Source organism: Lissotriton vulgaris, chromosome 7 (assembly GCF_964263255.1).
Source record: "Lissotriton vulgaris chromosome 7, aLisVul1.2, whole genome shotgun sequence".
NCBI classification, from domain to species: Eukaryota; Metazoa; Chordata; class Amphibia; order Caudata; family Salamandridae; genus Lissotriton; species Lissotriton vulgaris.
The window spans coordinates 642639785-642659382 of NC_141695.1; the positions used below are offsets into that span (position 1 = coordinate 642639785).

At 44.8% G+C, this 19598-nt stretch overlaps 1 protein-coding gene across 2 annotated transcripts in view; it reads right to left on the reverse strand.

Moving 5' to 3' along the window:
- MBTD1 (mbt domain containing 1) overlaps window positions 1–19598 on the reverse strand; it is a 947763-nt gene that overhangs the window by 273402 nt on the left and 654763 nt on the right. For both annotated transcript variants that reach the window (XM_086930849.1, XM_086930850.1), the window contains exon 15: window positions 13246–13323. In XM_086930849.1, the coding sequence (XP_086786975.1) occupies window positions 13246–13323 (78 nt within the window). The remainder of the gene's footprint in view (window positions 1–13245; window positions 13324–19598) is intronic.

The window sequence follows — 19598 nt, forward strand, 5'->3', positions numbered from 1 at the left end:
TCCTAAGTCCCTGTTCAAAGTACTCAAATATGTGTCTGGTGCAGATAATCTTCCCAGCCTCCCCACTCTTACCGAAATACAATGTGAGTATTTGGCAGAATTCTTCCTCGGAAAAGTAGAAATAATTTATGCTGCTCTGAATATTAAACAGGTCAATATTTCACAGACTACCAACCAAACTCCCATAACATCTAACACAGCTGAACAGTTAAACGGTAAGCCTGTGGAATCGGGTTCCTTACTTGAAAATTGGGCCCTTTTAGATGCTACCTCTTTCAAGCAAATCTTAGACAGCCTTAAATTGGGTTCACCAGGAGATCAACTTTCTGTTATGATAATGCAGAAACTGGATTCAGCTGCCCTGAAAGTGATTATGGAGTTACTTCATGCTTCCATTCGTGAATCCACTATTCCTGCGGAGTGGAAGCATGCCATGGTTCTCCCTCTCTTAAAAAAAGCAAACGCTGATCTGGTGCAATTGTCCAACTTCCGTCCAATTTATTTGCTTTTAGTGTATTCTAAAATTCTGGAAAAACATATCAATATTCAATTAACTAAATTGCCACTCAAAATTTTTGCATCCATCGCAGTCAAGCTTCCGGGAAGGGATTTCGACTGAAACTGCGCTCCTAGCGGTCACAGAAAAGTTACGCGGTCATCTGAATGCTGGGGATACAGCGGCGCTTATATTGCTTGATTTAAGCGTCGCCTTTGACATGGTGTCTCATTTAGTGTTACTGAAAGCCCTGTGTTCGTTGGGCGTTGTTGGCCCAGCCCTTAATTGGCTTAGCGACTTTCTGACTAACCGCACGTTCCAGGTTTTTTCTTCTGAGGCAGCATCTAAAACTCATTTGCCACTTTACGGTGTTCCTCAAGGCTCTATTGTGAGCCCTTTATTGTTTAACATTTATGTTAAGCCTTGGCAATTATTGCTGAAGAAGCAGGATTGTCTATTTTTTCCTATGCCGATGACACAAATAATCTTTTCTTTATCGGCGTATAGGACTTCTAAGACATCTTCTCTTCAGATAGGTCTAAGGAAAATTGATGGATGGCTGGAAGCCAATTCACTAAAACTTAATGGTGACAAAATGGAGGTCCTTATTTTGGGAAAGAATAAGAACCTCTGGGGCCCTCAGCACTGGCTGCCTGAAATGGGAATTCTCCCTCAACCCACTGCATAAGTTCGCAATATGGGTATTATCATTGACAACCAACTTTCAATGAAGCAGCAAACAGTAAAGGTGGCTTCTACCTGCTTCACTATCCTGAAATGGCTCAGAAAGATCCTCTGGATGTTGCCAAGTTCCACTCAAAGAACGGTAGTCCAACCTTTTATTACATCTAGACTGGACTACGGCAACATCCTGTACCTAGGAGCCAATAAGGATGTGATATGCAGATTGCAAGTGGTGCAGAACACGGCGGTCAGGTTGCTTTGTCAGATCCCGAGAATGGCCTCTGTTTCAAGCTCCCTTCATGAGCTTCATTGGCTCAGGGTTGAGAATCGTGTGTAGTTCAAAACCCTGAGCTATATGTTTAAAGTGAAGTCTGGTAATGCCTCTCAATATCTAAGGGCCATTGTCCATCCTTATACACGTTCTCCTACCCAGGTTAAGTTTTCAGTTCCTAAGATTAGACTGTCTCGAAAGGAAGGGCGGTCTTTTGCTTACCTGGGTCCTCATTTGTGGAATTCCCTTCCCCTATTTCTCAGGAATGAAACTATTTTCAGCAATTTTCGTAAACATTTAAAAACGTGGTTGTTTAACCAATAAAATTTCAGATAATTTTGGTTGTTTTACTCTTTTCCTGTCCAGTGGCGCTGGGAAAACTTTTTGGTAGCTGTGCGCCTTATAAAATTAAAAAATAATAATAATAAAGTGCAATTAATCACTCCGCAGTCCCCAAGTTTACAGTACAATGCACTTTACCTCAGAGAAATATCAGGGAATCATTAATGGCATCAGCACCTTATCTCAGATCACAAAGCTGAACTAAAAAGATTTCATTTAGGAAACACAAAGATATAGTCTCATAGAATAATATATTTCTTTCTAAATGAACATCGTCACTATATTTGCTAATCGCCCTAGGGCCACTCTGAGATACCCCATATCCAGCCAGGCTTGGCAAAGGCCAAATATAACCTCTTTTAACCTCTTCTATGCTTCTGTCGGCCAAGGGCTATTGCGAGCACTACCTCTGTAGTGCTGCGCACTGCCGTTGGCTGAGGCGGCCCACCCACTCTTTTTTTAACCCGATACCAAAGGGGATGATGGACGGAGTGCTTGAGCAAATCAAACACTCACCCCCAGTCAACTGATCTGGGTTTAATCCATCATCATTCTTTAGCTCACTACACCACCCCAGTTCACACATAGCCATATGTACTGTGGTGAATGTATGACATAGTTCTGCATTCTATCCATCAACTGTTGTTTTTGCATTTGTCACCCCGAGTGGGACGGGTATGCTCAGACGTGAGTCCCGTGCTCTCCATGCCACTGGAATCAAGCTATCCTGGCTGATGAGGGCTGAAAGCCCGAAACCAGTCCTAGGATGCTTGTTTCTAGTCCAGGGAGGACCTGGCTTGGCAGTTCGGGCTGGAATGTTCCCATGGGGCACAGGGTCAAGACTGATTTGCATATGGCTAGGATGAAACTGGAACGGCATGGTGAGCAAAAAAAAAAAACAACAAAAAAAAAACCGCTGGATTTGGGCCCAGATCTATGTTCTGGGGTGAATGTATGACATTATTCTGCATTCTGTCCATCAACTGTTGTTTTGGCATTTGTCACCTCGAGTGGGACGGGTATGCTCAGACGCGAGTCCTGTGCTCTCAATGCCACTGGAATCAAGCTATCCAGGCTAATGAGGGCTGAAAGCCCGAAACCGGTCCTAGGATGCTTGTTTCCAATCCAGGGGGGCCTGGCTTGGCAGTTCTGGCTGGACTGTTCCCACGGGGCACAGGGTCAAGACTGATTTGCATATGGCTAGGTTCAAACTGGAATGGCAAGGCGAGCAAAAAAAAAAAAAAAAAAAAGATGGATTTAGGCCCAGATCTCTGTACTTGGGTGAATGTATGACATTGTTCTGCATTCTGTCCATCAACTGTTGTTTTTGCACTCTTTTATTTGTGCCGCGGTTAAGGAGTGCGTCTTTTATAGCATGACCGGCAACCAACAAGACTGTAGGAATCAACTGCAAACTGTTTTAACTTCTAGTCTACCAACAAATCGGTACTTTTGTTCGTGAATTTTATGTGTATTAGCGGTTGTGCCGCTCTTTTATGATTTAAACTAAATCAAATAAAAGTAATTTTTCATTCAGGGTTGCTGCTGCGACCCCTGGTAAGCCACTTGTGACCCCTGGCATTGCCTTTGCGACTTAGCATCAGCAGTGGCAGGAACAGACGCAGCTTGTACTTTTTAACGTCAGTGGGTGCTTCACTCACCTCGTTTTTGTCAATTTTTTAAATTATACTAATAGTGAATAATATGACATTTTTCGCTATTAGTTTAACAAAAAAAAATAGCTGGAATATGACTTTCCTTGGCAGCTGAGCTAAGTAAAAAAATGCTTATAAATGTATGTATGCTGTGTGCTTGCTTGCACTTTTGAGTGTGTTTATGTAAGAGAGTGTGTGTGCATGTGCAGGCAGAGTGTGTGTGTATGTGTGAGTGTATGTGTTAATGCATGTGTATGTGTAAGTATATGTATGCGTGGGTGAAACTGAAGGTCAAGGGGCATGTGAAGTCACTTCCACTAGCCCTGGCATTTTGGTGAATTGATGTCCATGGCAAGCATATTCAGTTTTTGTTGAGGGACGCCTGGCTGCCAGAATGACATTGTAGATCTCAAAAGGAGGGTCAAAGATAGTCAACTGTTGCTGCTCAATCTCCAAGCATGAAGGTAGAGAGTGTTCAGGACAGGGTGAAAGTCCCTTCCCTACTGCTGTTACTACAGGAGAACCCCTTGAAGGGGCAGCCTGATCACAGGAAAGATGCAGCCTGATCACAGGACAGATGCTCATGCCCAGGAGTTCTGGATACCACACTCTCTGTGCCCAGTCTAGAGTCTCTAGGAAGACTTGGGCCCAATTGGTCCTGAACTTCTTGAGAACTCGGGGCAGGAGAGGTATCGACAGAAAGATATTCAGGAGTCCAGAGTTCCACTGCAGACTCAAAGTGTTTACGAGCAAGAGCCAGTTTGGAAACTCCAACGTCTAGAAGTTCTGACATTTCAAGTCCTCAGTGGTGGAGAACATATCGAGTCAAGGTTCTCCCCATTCTCTGAAGAGACCATGTGCTACTTCCAGTGGCAGATGCCATCCATGTGTGGTTTAAGAGGCATCAACAACTGAGTACATCTGCCCCGAAATTCAGAGATCTCGCCAGTTGTTGCACAACCATGATTATTTCCTGATGTTCCAGCCATGTCCAGAGGTGTGCGTGGCCTCTTGGAACTGGGGCTACATCCCCACTTGGTCGTGCTTGTGCAGCACCACATGGGGGTGGTGTTGTCCGATAATAACTGTACCAATCTTCCTTTGATGGATGGGAGGAAGTCTTTCAGTGCCAAGAGGATAGCCCTCAGCTCCATACGTTTGTTATGGAGTCATGTCTCTGCCGGAGACTAGTGTCCTCTGATTACAACATTGCCACCCCATCCCAGAGGTGATTAAGCTCTGCTTTGGATGGGGAAAGCAGAGAGGTCTGCAGTTGACCCAACTGCGGTGCAACAACTACCACTACAGATCTTTTGCAGTCTCTTTGGAAATCTGGACCACATCGGAGATGCTCTCCTGGTGCTGTGGCCACTGAGACTTTAGCTCCCACGGCAGAGCCTGCATATGCCATCTGGTTTGCTTCATCAGCAGGATGCCGAGGCCATCAGACTAAGCAGCCTTAAAGTCCGTCTCACTGAGATCCAGGACTAAGGCACAACCATCGGAATCAAAGCCTGAATGTCCTCAACTCTCCGCTCCGGAAGAAAGGTGCAGAACTGCGCAGGTCCAGAATGGTTTCAAAGAAATAGTGTCTGAGAAGGAATCGGTGTGACTTTGGCATGTTAATAGTAAACCCCAGCAAATGTAGGAGTTTTACTGTAGTCTGAAGGTGGAGGACGACTGTCTGGGAAGAGCTCGTCTTCAGTGGCCAGTTGTCGAGGTAGTGGAAAACTGGGACCTAGACCTCTGAAGATGTGCTGCAAGCATGACCATCACTTCCCTGAACACACAAGGGGCACCAAAACACAGGCAGCGAGTGAGTTCATCACTGGATGACATGGTGTTTAAAAGTACCTAATCATTCACGCAAGGGGAATATTCAAGCATGTGAATCTATGCAGGACACCCTAATACTGGAGAAAAAACAATACCATCTAGTCTGGAGAACCCAAGGCAGACAGTATATGGATCAGGGTTAGCATTTTGAAAATCTCCTTTCAAAGGAATGCGCTGAGAGGACAAGGTTCTATGCTTAGATTGAGGCCTCCATCCTTTTACAGCACCAGAAAGTAGCAGGAATAGCAAACACAACATCCTTCCGGTGCTGGCACCCTATCAATGGCTTACTTGGCCAAAAGAGCCTGCACCTTCTTGTGTAGCGAGGAGAGGTAGTCCTCTCTCAGCTGATCTTAAGAAGTTGGCAGGGTTTCAAGTAATCGGAGGGCGTAACCCCACGATGATTTGAAGCACCCACTTGTAGGAGATTATCACTTGCCATCAAAGTAGGTGATGTCTAATCCTGCCACCAACAGGGGATGTTTGCTGCGTTGAGGGTTAAGCAATGGGAACAAAAATGATTTGCCCCAACTGAATCCTTGTCCCTATAGATCACCAAATCTATCTAAATGTTGTTTTATTTCAGAGACTTGAGGCACCGGTTTTATGTGATACAGCAGAAAATCATCTGCAGATTAATATCAAGTGGGTATACCATATACTACCAAGCTATTCGACTTACCATACTATCGCCAGCACTAACAGGACCGTTAATAAAGGGCAGCCCTGTCTCATAGCTCTGCCTATTTTCCACTGTGTAGAGTCCGTTTTCCCAGTTCATAACTTAGCTAATGGGTTAGAGTATAGTAACGTAATCCAACCTATTCTTGAGGGGCCATATCCCCTTTCCTCTACTACACCCTTGAGGTAAGACTGGCCGGGGAAGTTCAAGTGCTTTCCTCTATTCATTGTATTAAATTTGCTATAGCCAAATAGTCATCAAATTGGGAGCTCTCATGGATAGGTCATTCAGTATAAAGGTATTTGTAATACAATGAGAATATTCCATTTATCTCACTTGAGGGCACTTACATAGTCTACTTTGCGACAAACGGACTATAATTCCTCTATGGTTAATTTTTCAAAAGCATCACCAAGAGGGCACCAGATTTGTTATATATGTATGATAATGAAAGCAACGAAGGCACTACAAAGTCTCCCTTTATCTAGTTTGTACTACTTTGCATCTCTGATGCCTTTTGTGGTATTTATAAATATTTCCCTCTCAGGACCACCTTGAGTGCTTCCCATTCTATCTCTTTTTTTCCATATGAACTCTGGTTTTCTCTCAATCATATAGGTCTGCACACCACTGATGGCGGGGGCTTGTAAGTCTGAAGCCTACGGGCACTATGAAGGAATTAGTGTGCCTAGTGTCCCCAATTTTGAGCTTCAGCAGTAATGGGCTGCGGACAGATATAATTTTGCATAAATATTCTGATGTGTATGCAGGTGTCAATATATCGTTTCTCATTAAGAGCGTGTCAATGAGAGTATGGCGCATATGAAGCAGGGAGTAAAAGGAGATTTCTATGGTTCTGAGTGCAGAACTCTCCATCCATTTTTAGGCCCCAGCTCTCCAGTCGTTCTCTCATAGCCACCTGTGCTAACCGTATTCCCCATGAGTAGGTACGACTTATCCTTGTCTACATCAGAAATACAGTTAGGGTCACCCCACCAGATCGCACAGGTTTGGCCCACATCTGTAGGTTGGGGCATGAGATGCAATAGATCATTTGGTACTGCACTTAGTACCTACGCTCAGATTATCCATAATAGGATCCCAACTAAAAAGCCTTTTACTGTTACAGATCTCCACTTACGATCGGCAACCACTTTATGCTTCTGAAATAGGATATCAGACTGTAGCCATATAATTGTTCTCAGTGCATAAATGAATAGCCTGTTGGGGTTATATTACCCTTCAATTTATTTTTCAGTTCACATAATTCTGCTTGTGTTTTGGGTCTCTCCTAAAGTAAGGCAATCTGTACTCCTTTTCAAGTATGGAAGAACTTTGTGGTACTTCAATGTAGCGTATATGCCACCAATGTTCCAAGTTATACATTTGTACTATTTTTGGTTAGTTATACTTGAATTAAAATGGTATGTGTCAAACTCAGAACTAGTTGCTTGACGGCCACTTACTGGCCCCAATATGTGGCGACGCACAATGCAATGCCCGATCACCCACTACCTTGCATACAATTACTATTAACCAGCGAGGCAGCATTCTCTGTGTACCCTTCGTCCCTCCTGGGTCTGATACAGTTTTAACCATGACCTCATAACTTCCTTTAATAATACTTAGGAAACATGTTATGTCAACTTCAACTCTGCGTTACTAGCTTCTGACACAATGGATATTGTTCCCGGAGATCAGTAAGATCGCCTTTCCCTCTCAGTTTAGGCTTTCTTTCCTCCACAAGGTACAGCTGGTTACCTAACACTAAACTATCGAGGGTTGGCCTTCAACAACAGTAATGTAAAGAGTTACTTTACTCAACTATGGATTAAACGCTTACTATCCCTTCTGCTGCCATTATTTCCCAAAGTCCTTGTGGGTTATCATAAAGACAGGGGTAAAGTGAGTTGCCAGTACTTATTGCCACAATCCCCTTTCTCCGACCGTGGCCATCCATCGGAATCGCCCAATATCCTTTAACTAGACATCCCTTCCCCTCATACTTGGTATTCTTGGCAATCAATGTTGGCCTTTATGCTCGCAAAGTATTATAATACAGAGTCAGATGTCATAGATGAGACTGAAGGCCCAGTCTGCCATAGATCAGTTCTCACTTTCTGACGAGTCAATGATGAATGACTATCCTGATTTCTCAAATGCTCCAGATTACTGTAGTGTCTTTGCTGAAACCAACTCCTACTTACTTCATTTTTATTCTATTCTCGATGGACATCAGTTCCTCCTGTTTCTATTGGAAAGCGTCCGTCTCCTTTCACTCTTCCACCAGCCATTGTTGCCACCGGTCACCATCTCACCAATACCAGATGGCCAAATCACAAAGTTTCACGGGGGGACAACAGCATAACAAAGTCAAATCTGTGTTTCTTGTAGACTCTCTTTAATTTCCAAAACTTTCTTTGAGCTTGTTCTGCCACTGAGCATTCTGGGAATCATGAGACAGTAACACTTAATTTTAAAGGAGCCATGAGAGTAGGTGCTTTGCAGGAAACTGTCATGATGACGATAGTGTAGAAGTTTAGCAGTTATCATTTGACTGGGTCCCGGTGAAAGAGACAGGACTAGTGCTTTGTGGGCCATTAGAAGGGAACATTTTCAAAAGGGCTTATGGTAGAACCACTGTTGACAGCCAGTTTACTAGATAAACAGAACCTTCACTTGATGCGGGAGGTCAGAAATCTTTCACACAAAACTCTGGGTAGCGCTTGCTCTTGCATAATTTGGCTGCCCCAATGTGTTCTGACAGTTTTGGCCTTCTGTAGCCCACTTCTATAGTCATTATATGGAGCTTGGATTCAAGTGCAATAGGTGAGTACGGCATGGCTCAATACTGTATATTCAGTTGAGGTCAGCTCCTTGTTGACTGGCTGTATTTGCATATCCTGTCGTCTTTAGAGTCTTGAATTCCACTATGGTGGATGGAGTTAGTTTCACTGTTGGAGGTGTCAGATTACTGAGACAATTTTAGAAACACCCATGTTTTTCACTTCACGGAATGATTGTTCATACCAAGCAGTCGTCAAGCCATTTAAAAGGGGTCCAGCCAAATAATTAGACTTTTTAAGAATAAACACTGAATGGCACCTACAAAAATAGGAATGCAATGAGTTGCCTCAGAGAACAATTAGAAGAAAGGAAGCCGGGCAGTACACAAGGATTTCCAAGAGTTTGGAAGAGATGAATGTTGGGCTGAGACCACTAATATGACTAATTTGAGCAACCACTTGTTTGTAACACTACACGAAGTAATCCCTAGGGATGTCCTTTACAGGCTTAAACAATTACAGTGATTTACAAATTAATTTCGACCAGGAACAGTAAATCTACACAATCTGAGTACACACACAATGTGTGCGAGCTGTGAACAATTACTGCAAAAATATAAAATATGGTTCATTCCAGCTTCAACAAAATAGTCGATTATTAGTCAATAAGATCAGAGTAGCACATACAACAACTCAAAAGAGATAACAGGCATATTTACATCGATATAAAAACACATTTGTCTTTAGGTGACTACTTGTTTTGGTCTTACAGTGGCCCACAGTATTACTTGTTGCTTTGAGATCTAAATACCAGGCCTTCTCTTCTCCTCAATCCACTGCTTTCCTCTTTAAGTCTCTTAACCTCATTGGTGCGGGTGTTGGCAGGGGGCCAAAGTTGAATGTCTTTCGCTTAAGCCCTACTCTTCCCTACGCTCATCTGTGAGGGCCACAGTGTGCTGATGTCACAGCTGGAAAGTGAAACCAGTGGGTACCATTAGTGCCCACTGCTTACACTTACTGATCGGAGCTGGGCTGGGTGCAGAGCTCTGCCTCCAAGTGGCCAATAAGTATGGGGGAGGCAGTTTTAGAAAGAGGAGAATGCCCCCTTTCCAGCACCGTCTCTGTAGTAAAGACACCAGGAGTTATTTGGAGAGGGCGAGTGGCACCCAGGGGCATGGAGCTTTGCTCCTCTCACATCCCTCGGCACGAACACCAGTTTCTGCCCTCTAAGGGGATGGATGAGGGTACATGCTTCCAATCAGAGCCCTCCCTGCATCCCCCTAAAGAAGATAGAAAGCAGACTAGACACCAGGTATGTTAAAGAAAATAGGAGTGGGGGTGGTTCACCCTTGCACAGAGTCATGCCTCACCCCTACGGGGTTATACAGTGTTCCCCACAACCAGCTCCGAAAGCAGTTTAGAGGAGGTCCCCAATTCAGTAAAAAGCCCACTAAGGAATTTTTGTTTCTGGAAAAAAAAGGGGAGGGAAGCGTGGACCACCCTGGCACAGGGCCATGCCCCCAACCCAAAGGGGACACCTTCTGGTTCTGGAACACATTTTACAAAATACCCTATTAAACACATAATATTATGGCTATCCCCAAATTCAGTGATATACAGATAACCACTGTTCCTAAACTCAGTATCTTGTGCACATTTTCCATTCTTTAGATTTTACCATATGAATTGAAGCATTGTCAGTAGAAAATAAAGAAATCATTATAAGCTTCAGCTTAGTTGTTGGCTCTGGTTATTTCGTGCGTTTGGGAAATCTAAAACTCAACATAACAGTATACTGTTTTTGTAAATCGGTCATCATGACAAATTATTATGACTAAAAACGTCATTAATTGCTTTTTTTAAACGTATTTTCATTATTTATTTATTTATTTCAACAATTACTTTTTGGGGGGAATATGTCTTTGTGGGATCTACATAAATAAACCTTTGCTGAATTCAGATTGTCGTCTACTTTCCAGAAATGTGTAGCTTTCCGTGAACGCCCATGGATTTCACATCTGTTTCCATCACAAACTCCAAGTGGGTTGAACCACAAAACTTTTAGAACATGGACTACCTCCTAGAAAAATGCAAACTCTATGGTAAAAAGAACTTCTTTTTTTAATACAGCTCTACTTGTTCCTCCTAAAAGGTGGGAAGATGGGGATACTAGCATAACAAGCTTTTTTTGACTCCATTGTTAGAAACAGAACATACATTCTTGTACAGCACTTTTCCCATTTGTTCCAATAAAACACAAAATGTACTTATATTTTGGCAATTTTCTCTGTGCCCTCTGAGGCAATTCTCAGACCATGAATACCTTTAAAATACCCCAAACATTGGAAAAAAGGACACAAACTTGGCATGGATTCCCTCTGTGAGAAAAAATTAAACACTTAGGTGTAAAGAACCCAAATAACAAAAAAGGGCTCAGCAAATGGGCACAGAAAAAAGCCTCCGCAGCTAAGGGCTAACTCTCACAAGAGGTACTTGGTCAAATAATATTGCCATCTGTGCATGTTCTTTACTACTGAAGTGATCCATCACATTTTGGGTCACTGCAGCACACCATGTGAACCTGAAGCGAATGGAATCTCCTCCATGAACATTGCACCAACTACTCAATTCACTTTAGCAGTGGAAACATGTAAAGTCCACACATCAGAGACATGTTCAAGTCGCTGAAGCAGCAAAAAAGGGGGAAACAGGAATACAGCGCTTGCCGTTCATTGCATCTGGGAATGTCTTAATTTTTATTTTATTTTATCAGTTTTAGTTGGTTTCATGTTTCTTGTGTTGGGGTGGAGGTGTGACTGATTATTTAAAAATAAACATTTAGACTCTTCACATATAAAAGGTCAGTAACTAGGAAAAAATGATACAAAAGTATGTTTAATGTTAAAGAAAAGGAAAATGGACTAGGAGTGCAAGAAGGTCTGAGAAGACCTCCTTTGGTCATTTTTTCCTCAAACACTTCTATGATGAGTATCAATATAATTACACTGAAGAACTCAATATAATGTGAGAACTTGAAAGTTTCATTATAGCTTTCTTATTTGTTCTACAATGGTCCATAATCTGTCAGCAAGGTTTGCCCTGTGTACAATAAATACATAATTCGATAATATCCACAGAAAAACATAATTCCATACTTTGGAGGCCTTGTGACCGGAGAGTGGATGCCACACTCATGAAGAACTATTACCTCCTTCATTGGATAAACACTTACTATGAACACAATCATATCCTGTTCAGTTCTTTGGTTCTGATGCCAAGAGCCAGAGAGAGTGGATACTGTGTCATAGGTGGGCCCTTCTGGCAACAACATGCAAACCTTGAGGAACAATGGGATTTCTGCGGTTACTGGAACACACAAAGTATCAAAGCATTCGAGTCTTCAACATTTTAGGTCCAAACAATGATTAAAAACACTTCACTCACTAGCACTATTTTCTCAGCTGTGGCTTCCTTCAGTGGCATTAATACGCTCATGGCAGCAGACTTCAATGAATTAGGATCCCTCCTGAACTGCCACCAACCCCCAATTATCGGGACTGATGCAGAAATCCAACACTCTCAACCCTGGCGTTTAGGCAGGTCAGCTTACTTCATGTCATCATACAAACCATGTTTCCAGCCTAGAGTCTTTCACTTACAGATCACTGCTATTCAACCAATTAATTCAAAGAAAGACTACAATACTCAGAATGCACTTGGTTAGCAGCCTAGGTTTTGCCAAATTCCTGTAGCAAATAATTTTGATGAAAATTAAACTCTGAGATATCTATGGTCATGTACCAGTATTCGATAATCTCAGTATATGTCACAATGCTCCAATCTCCAGACACCAAAGGAGTCTAAATAATATTCTGTTGAGAGATCCTTTGCTTAAGAAAATATTTAGAACCACGCTGTGCCAACACTTTTCGAAAGTTACTTACCACAGTATGCTAAGCTGTTCAAGGGGTACTGATTGGGAAGTAGAGAGAATCAACTACCACATGTGTGACGAAGACTGCAACAAGTAGAACAGGCTTGGACACAAGATAAGCCTTACTAGAAATTAAACAAAAATGTATGGGGGACAATAACAGAGGCAAATATGGAGTCCTACTGAACAGATAAAGAAAACAATCAGTGCAATATTCAAGTATATAATATCAAGATTTCATGTTCCTATACCCTATGTCCATTGTGCATCTACATTCCAACGTGAACACAATTATTCCTGTCCCCCTCGTCCTCAACCTACTCTTTCTTTGTTCCATAAACCTGGAAAGCCCTCATCCTCATTCACTTTCTCTACCCTATCATGCAACCTAACCGTCTACGCTGAAACTCCAGTCAAGAACTTCACACAAATAAGACATTGCAAATTTAATTCAGTGTGCTAATGACAGCAGCATTATATAACTACCTCAGTGTCCACATTTTAGTTTTACAAGACGAGTTAGAAAAGGTAATGTAAATAAATAAGTCAGGTCACCTACTTTTCTTATGTCCTTTGTACTGTTGTGACTTGGCCTTTTTCTTCTGCTTTGGCATACTGGATTGGCTGTCTTTCGTAGCTAAAAATAATGATAATATATTTTTACTAACCACTTCCAAAACATTAATTTGCAGGACAATTATGTTAATTGAAACATTTATATATTTACAAAAAGAATTATCAATATAACAGCTGGGCTTTAGTATCTGCTCTTATTGGTAAAAACATTTATTTTTTACCCTTTGTTCCTTTAAGACACATTTTGCTAATATTTGTTTTTAGTATAAAAGACACTCTTTTCCTAATTTTAATTTCTTACTTGGACTTGCCGTCTCCTCTCCAAATGCATTTTTTCAATTTTAGTTACGCAAGCTTTTCATTCCACTCAACAAAATGATTGGAATGTATTCTACTGTAACACTTCAAACTAACAGCCGTATTCGAAGTACTTAGGGGTCAATTTAAAAAGCTGCTTTTTAAAGTCATTATTTACTCTTCACAGAATTCCTCATAGGTTTTAGCCGATTTACATATTTTTAGAGGTCCAAAAAAATATCTCAAAGACTTCTCATGGAAACATATGCAACCCATAGATTTCCATTAGAACTCATGCAGCCCCATATTTAGCCATTAAAAACTGTTAACAGGGCCGAAAATTCACAGGAAATCTGGACAACTTCATCAATTAGGAAAACATGCATGATACGGAGAACTTCATTCTACTACACAACAGTATAGAGGTGTCACTATATTCCCCTTTTTTTAACAGAACATCATCGAAAACTGCGAGGCAGACACAAATAGTAATCCATCATCTTGACTAAGCATACAAGATACAAAAGAACGAGTTACTTACCTTCCGTAACACTTTTTCTGGTGGATACAGTATCTGCCTATGGATTCCTCACCTTGTGAATATACTCTGCGTCAGCAACATTCGGAAATTCTTTCGTAGCTCCTCACGCCGACGTGGACGACTTCACAGAAGCACGGCATCGCGCACGGCTCCGCTGAAGTCACTGAATCCATAATAGGACCCCGTTGGTGTGATGACATCAGTTCCGCCCTTTTTTCCGTGCCCTTGAGGCACACGGACGGACCGACAACAGTATATATACACAGTACAAAGTAATCAAGGTAACACACAGTGTGAAGACAAATTATTATAGCAAAAAGAAACAAGACATTGCCTTAAAAACAACATGCACAAAAGCAATAGCAACTATTATAGGTATACAAGGGTGGACAACGGGGAGGCGGGTGGGTCAGTGAGGAATCCACAGGCAGATACTGTATCCACCAGAAAAAGCGTTACCGAAGGTAAGTAACTTGTTCTTCTGATGGATACATCTGCCAGTGGATTCCTCACCTTGTGAATAGATTACCACAGCAGTCCCACTCCAGGAGGAGGGTGTCCACCCTTCTATACCAAGAAGTCCTGAAGGACGGAACAAGCAAAGTGCCCGTCCCTCCTCACCTCTGCATCTAACCAATAATGCTTTGCAAAAGTGTGGAGGGAGGCCCAAGTTGCCGCCCTGAAAATGTTCTCCACAGGAACACCCATAGATAAGGCAGATGTAGATGACTTTGCCCTAGTAGAATGAGCCCTCAAACCTTCTGGTGGTTTCTTACCGGCCAGGGAGTAGCATATCTTGATACACAAGACAATTCATCTAGACAGCATGCGCTTATGCTCCGCTCTGCCTTTCCTGCAGCCAACGAAACCCACGAAGAGCTGGTCATCAATTCGGAACTCCCTGGTTCTGTCAAGGTAGAGGCTCACCGCCCTCTTAGGGTCCAGATGGTGAAGTCTCTCCTCCTCCTTGAAAGGGTGAGGGGAGGGTAATGGACTGCCCCAGATGGAAAGGAGTTAACACCTTAGGCAGAAAAGCAGCCCTGCTCCTGAGTACCATTCTTTCAGCATGAATAGTCAAGAACGGGGGCTTTGAACTTAGAGCTTGAAGCTCGCTTACCCTCCTTGCCGAGGTAATCGCAATCAGAAAGACCGTTTTAAATGATAAAAACCTCAAGGGACACCTGTGCAAGGGCTCGAAGGGTGAACCCATTAAGAAAGAAAGGACAAGATTCAAGTCCCATTGAGGCACAATAAAAGGAGTGGGAGGAAATGTATTCCTAAGACCCTGCAAGAAACTTAAACCAATAGGTGACATGAATAAGGACGGCTGGTCCGGCAGGCAAAGGAATGCCGACCAAGCCGAAAGATAACCTTTCACTGTTGCTACAGCAAACCCTTGCTGAGCCAAAGAGAGTGCAAACTGAAGAGTGTCGGACAAGCAAGCCTTTAAGGGGTCAAGGGACTTCTATCCACACCATGAGACAAACTTGGACCACCTATAAGAAAAGATAGACTTGGTGGAGTGCCGCCTGGCTGATAAAATAACATCCACCACGTCAGATGGGAGAGAAAAAGAATTCAGGTTGCCCCATTCCTTCTTCAAGCATGAAGGTGTAAGCTCTGGAGGTGGGGGCGTAGAACCTGTCCCTGCGACTGCGAGAGGAGGTCTACCCTGCGAGGGAGACGGAGCGGAGGGCACGAGGAGAGGTGGAGAAGATCTGTATACCACACCCTTCTTGGCCAATCCAGGGCGATAAATACGACTTGGGCCCGGTCTTGGCGAATCTTCCTCAGAACCCGAGGAATCAAGGGTATGGGAGGAAACACATAAAGGAGTTGAGAGTCCCAACTCAACTGAAACGCGTCCCCCAAAGCTCCCTGCATTGGAAAGTGGAGACTGCAGAATGACGGGCTGTGAGCGTTCTCCTGAGTGGCAAACAGGTCCAACCGAGGAGTTCCCCACGTCCGGAAGACGTGACGAACCACCTCCGGATGAAGCCTCCACACGTGATCGGCTGAGAACTGCCGACTGAGACTGTCTGCGCGTACGTTTAGAACTCAGGCCAGATGATTTGCCATCAGACAAATCTGATGGTCCTGAACCCAGGACCAGAGACACAGAGCCTCTCTGCAAAGGCAATGTGACCCCACTCCTCCCTGCTTGTTGATATACCACATTGCAGTAGTGTTGTCTGTCAGGACTTGCACCGACTGACCGCGAAGGGAAGGGAGGAAGGCCTTGAGTGCCAAGCGTATCGCCCGCAATTCTAGAAGGTTGATGTGAAGCAACCTTTCTCTTGAGACCAAAGACCCTTGATCTCCAGGTCCCCCAGATGAGCACCCTAGAGTGGATGCATCTGTTATCACTGTGGCCACTGATGGAGGAAGATGGAAGGGCTTTCCTTGAGACAGATTGGGCACGTTTCACGAGAAACCCAACCTGTACAACAACTGAGTTGTAATTCGCAGATGATGGAGCACCTTCTCTGGCGACTCTGCTTTGATCAGCCAGTCGTCCAGATAAGGGAATACTCGAGGTGCAGTAGTAAGACCAAACGGAAGAACCGCAAACTGGTAATTTTTCGATCCTACCGTAAAACAGAGATACTTCCTGTGCGACTTTAGGATTGGAATGTGGAAATACGCATCCTGTAAGTCGATCAACACCATCCAGTCCTCTTGCTGCAGCGCTTGAAGAACCTGCGCAAGGGTGAGCATCTTACATTTCTCTGGCGTCAAAAAGAGGTTCAAGATCCTGAGGTCCAGGATTGGACGAAGCCTGCCATCCTTCTTGGGTATCAAGTAGCATCCCTGACCCCTTTCCTGCTCCGGAACCACCTCTATCGCACCTTTTCTCAGTAACGCCAGACCTTCTTCCTGCAGGAGAAGTAGGTGGTCCTCCATGCAAAATCCTTGACAAGGAGGGTAATTTGGTGGAAATTCCCAAAAGGGAAGAGCATACCCATTCTCTACAAGATTAAGAACCCAAAGGTCTGATGTGACCGATTCCCAATCTTGTAGAAAATGAGTAAGCCAACCCCCCACAGGACCAACATGATCCAGAATAGTGGCTCTAGGGCGGATTTGCTGGGGAGGAGGGGGGAGGAGGAGGAGGAGGGAGGAGGGGGAGGGGGGAGGAGGAGGAGGAGGAGGAGGAGAGAGGAGGAGGAGGAGAGAGGAGGAGGAGGAGGAGGATGGGGGAGGAGGAGGATGGGTGAGATGGGGGATGGGTGAGGAGGAGGATGGGGGATGAGGGAGGAGGGAGGAGGGAGGCGGGAGGCGGGAGGAGGGAGGCGGGAGGCGGGAGGCGGGAGGCGGGAGGAGGGAGGAGGGAGGAGGGAGGCGGGAGGAGGGAGGAGGGAGGAGGGAGGAGGGAGGAGGGACAAGGGAGGAGGGAGGAGGGGGGAGGGAGGAGGGAGGAGGAGACTTGACGACCTTGAGCACGGCCCCTGTTTCTTCCCCTGTAGGCTTTGTACAGGGAATTCTGCTGCTGCTGCTGTGGGTGTTTGTATGAGCGAAAGGAAGACCTTCCAAATCCTCTGAACCTCTTATTCGAAGAACCGCTGGTTTGCAGACCTAGCCGTCGCCTTACTCTCCTTGAACCTTTCCAAGGCCGCGTCTGCCTTCTTGCCAAACAGACCCGAACAATCAAAAGGGAGATCCATCAAAGTCGCCTGCACATCAGGAGAAAACTCTGAAGTCTTCAGCCCTCCTGTTGCAGCCCTCCTGGTGCCAACAGATGATCCCATGACCCTTGCCACAGAGTCCGCCGTATCCAAACCACTCTGAAATACCTGGCGAGCAGCAGCCTGCGTATCCGCTAGAACCTCACCGAAGTTCTGCCTGTCCTCTTCAGGTATCTTTGGTACCAACTGCTTCGTGGAGTCCATAAGTGCGTGAATATAACGCCCCAGAAGGCATGTCGCATTTATAGATTTTAAGGCCATGCTGGCCGATGAGAAAACCTTGTTTGCCGATTGGTCCAATCTCTTTGACTCCCTATCACTTGGTACTTGAGGGAAGGCTCCGGTAGACTTTTTGGAGCAGGCTGCCTGAACCACCAGACTCTAAGGAGACGGATGAGAGGACAAAAAGTCCGGATCTCCAGGAGCAACCCTATACCTCCTTGCTACAGCCTTTGATACCGCAGGAGACAAAAAGTGCTTACGCGACACCTCCATTACCGGCTTTGTAATAGCTTCATTAAAAGGCAGCATTGGTTCCACAACTTAAGAGGGAGAATGAAGCTCCTCCGTTAATATATTAGATTTAAACTCTGCAGTAGGCAAACTCAAATCCAAGAGCTCAGCTGCCTTTTTAATGACTGTGTGGTATGGTGCGACATCCTTTGATGGGACATCAGGAGTCGAAGAAAGCTCCCACTCCGGAGATAATTCCAGGCCACTTGCCTCTTTGAGCTCTTCAAACAAGTCCTCTGACTCCTGCAGTTTTCCCTCCTCCATCTCCTCTGCTCGATACCTTTTCTCCTCCAGTAGCCTTTGAGCCTCCTGCCTAGACCTCAGCCTCGGGATCAGCGTCGATGGAGCCACAACCGACTCCGCTCTGCGTCGTGCTCGGATCCAGAGGTACAGCCTGGAAAGTATGAGGTCAAGTCGGAATCAGAGCCGGTGAAGATGGTATCAGCGTCAAAGACCTCGGAGCCGGGAAATGCCAGGACGGCGTCGCCAGCAGAAAAGGCATGAACGGTGCCTGTGCATAAGTCTACAGAACACCTAGATTAGAGGCCATTGGACCCATGGGACCAGATAGTGCTCCAGAGGGGTACATGGCTCTCGAAAAGACCCCATACATCACATTCAAATAATGCGTCAGGTCTTGGCCCAGCCCAGGAAAGTGTGGGTATGGTCCCAGACACTGCTCCTGTTGTGGTACAATCGGAGTCGGGCCAACCGGACCCAAGGGAGGATCCATCGGAGTAGAAGACCCTTCAGGCAGTGGGGCCTCCCCATCCTCCCGAGATGGAGAGTGCGTCGGCGCCGGGGAATGCTCCGGAGAAGCCACAGGAGAAGGCTCACCTTGCGACTCCGGATTCGATGCAACAGGCGAAGGAGAGACATAGTCCTTCCGATGTCGATGTTTTGGAGATTTCGACTTCGGATCCGACTCTCTTCCAGAGTGACGCCGCGACCCATGCTTCTTCTTGTGCTTCTTCTTAGATCGAGAAGCATGACCCGAAGATGACCTCGAAGCCGATCTCGACTTCGAGCGGGACCAGAAACGCCTCCTTCCTCTCTCCTCCTTCAATTTCGCTACGGGCAGCTTTGCCTCTCTCTCTCTCTCTCTCGCAGCGCCTTCGGGTTCATCCTATTACAGCTGGAGCATCCTTGGAAGTCGTGGTCAATGACAGGCACCAAACGCAGTCCCCGTGCGGATCCGTTATCGACATTAACTTTCCGCATGCTCCACAGGGCTTGAATCCAGATTTCCTTGATGACATATCGACAGGAAACAAGATTTAACACAAAACAAGTATCAGT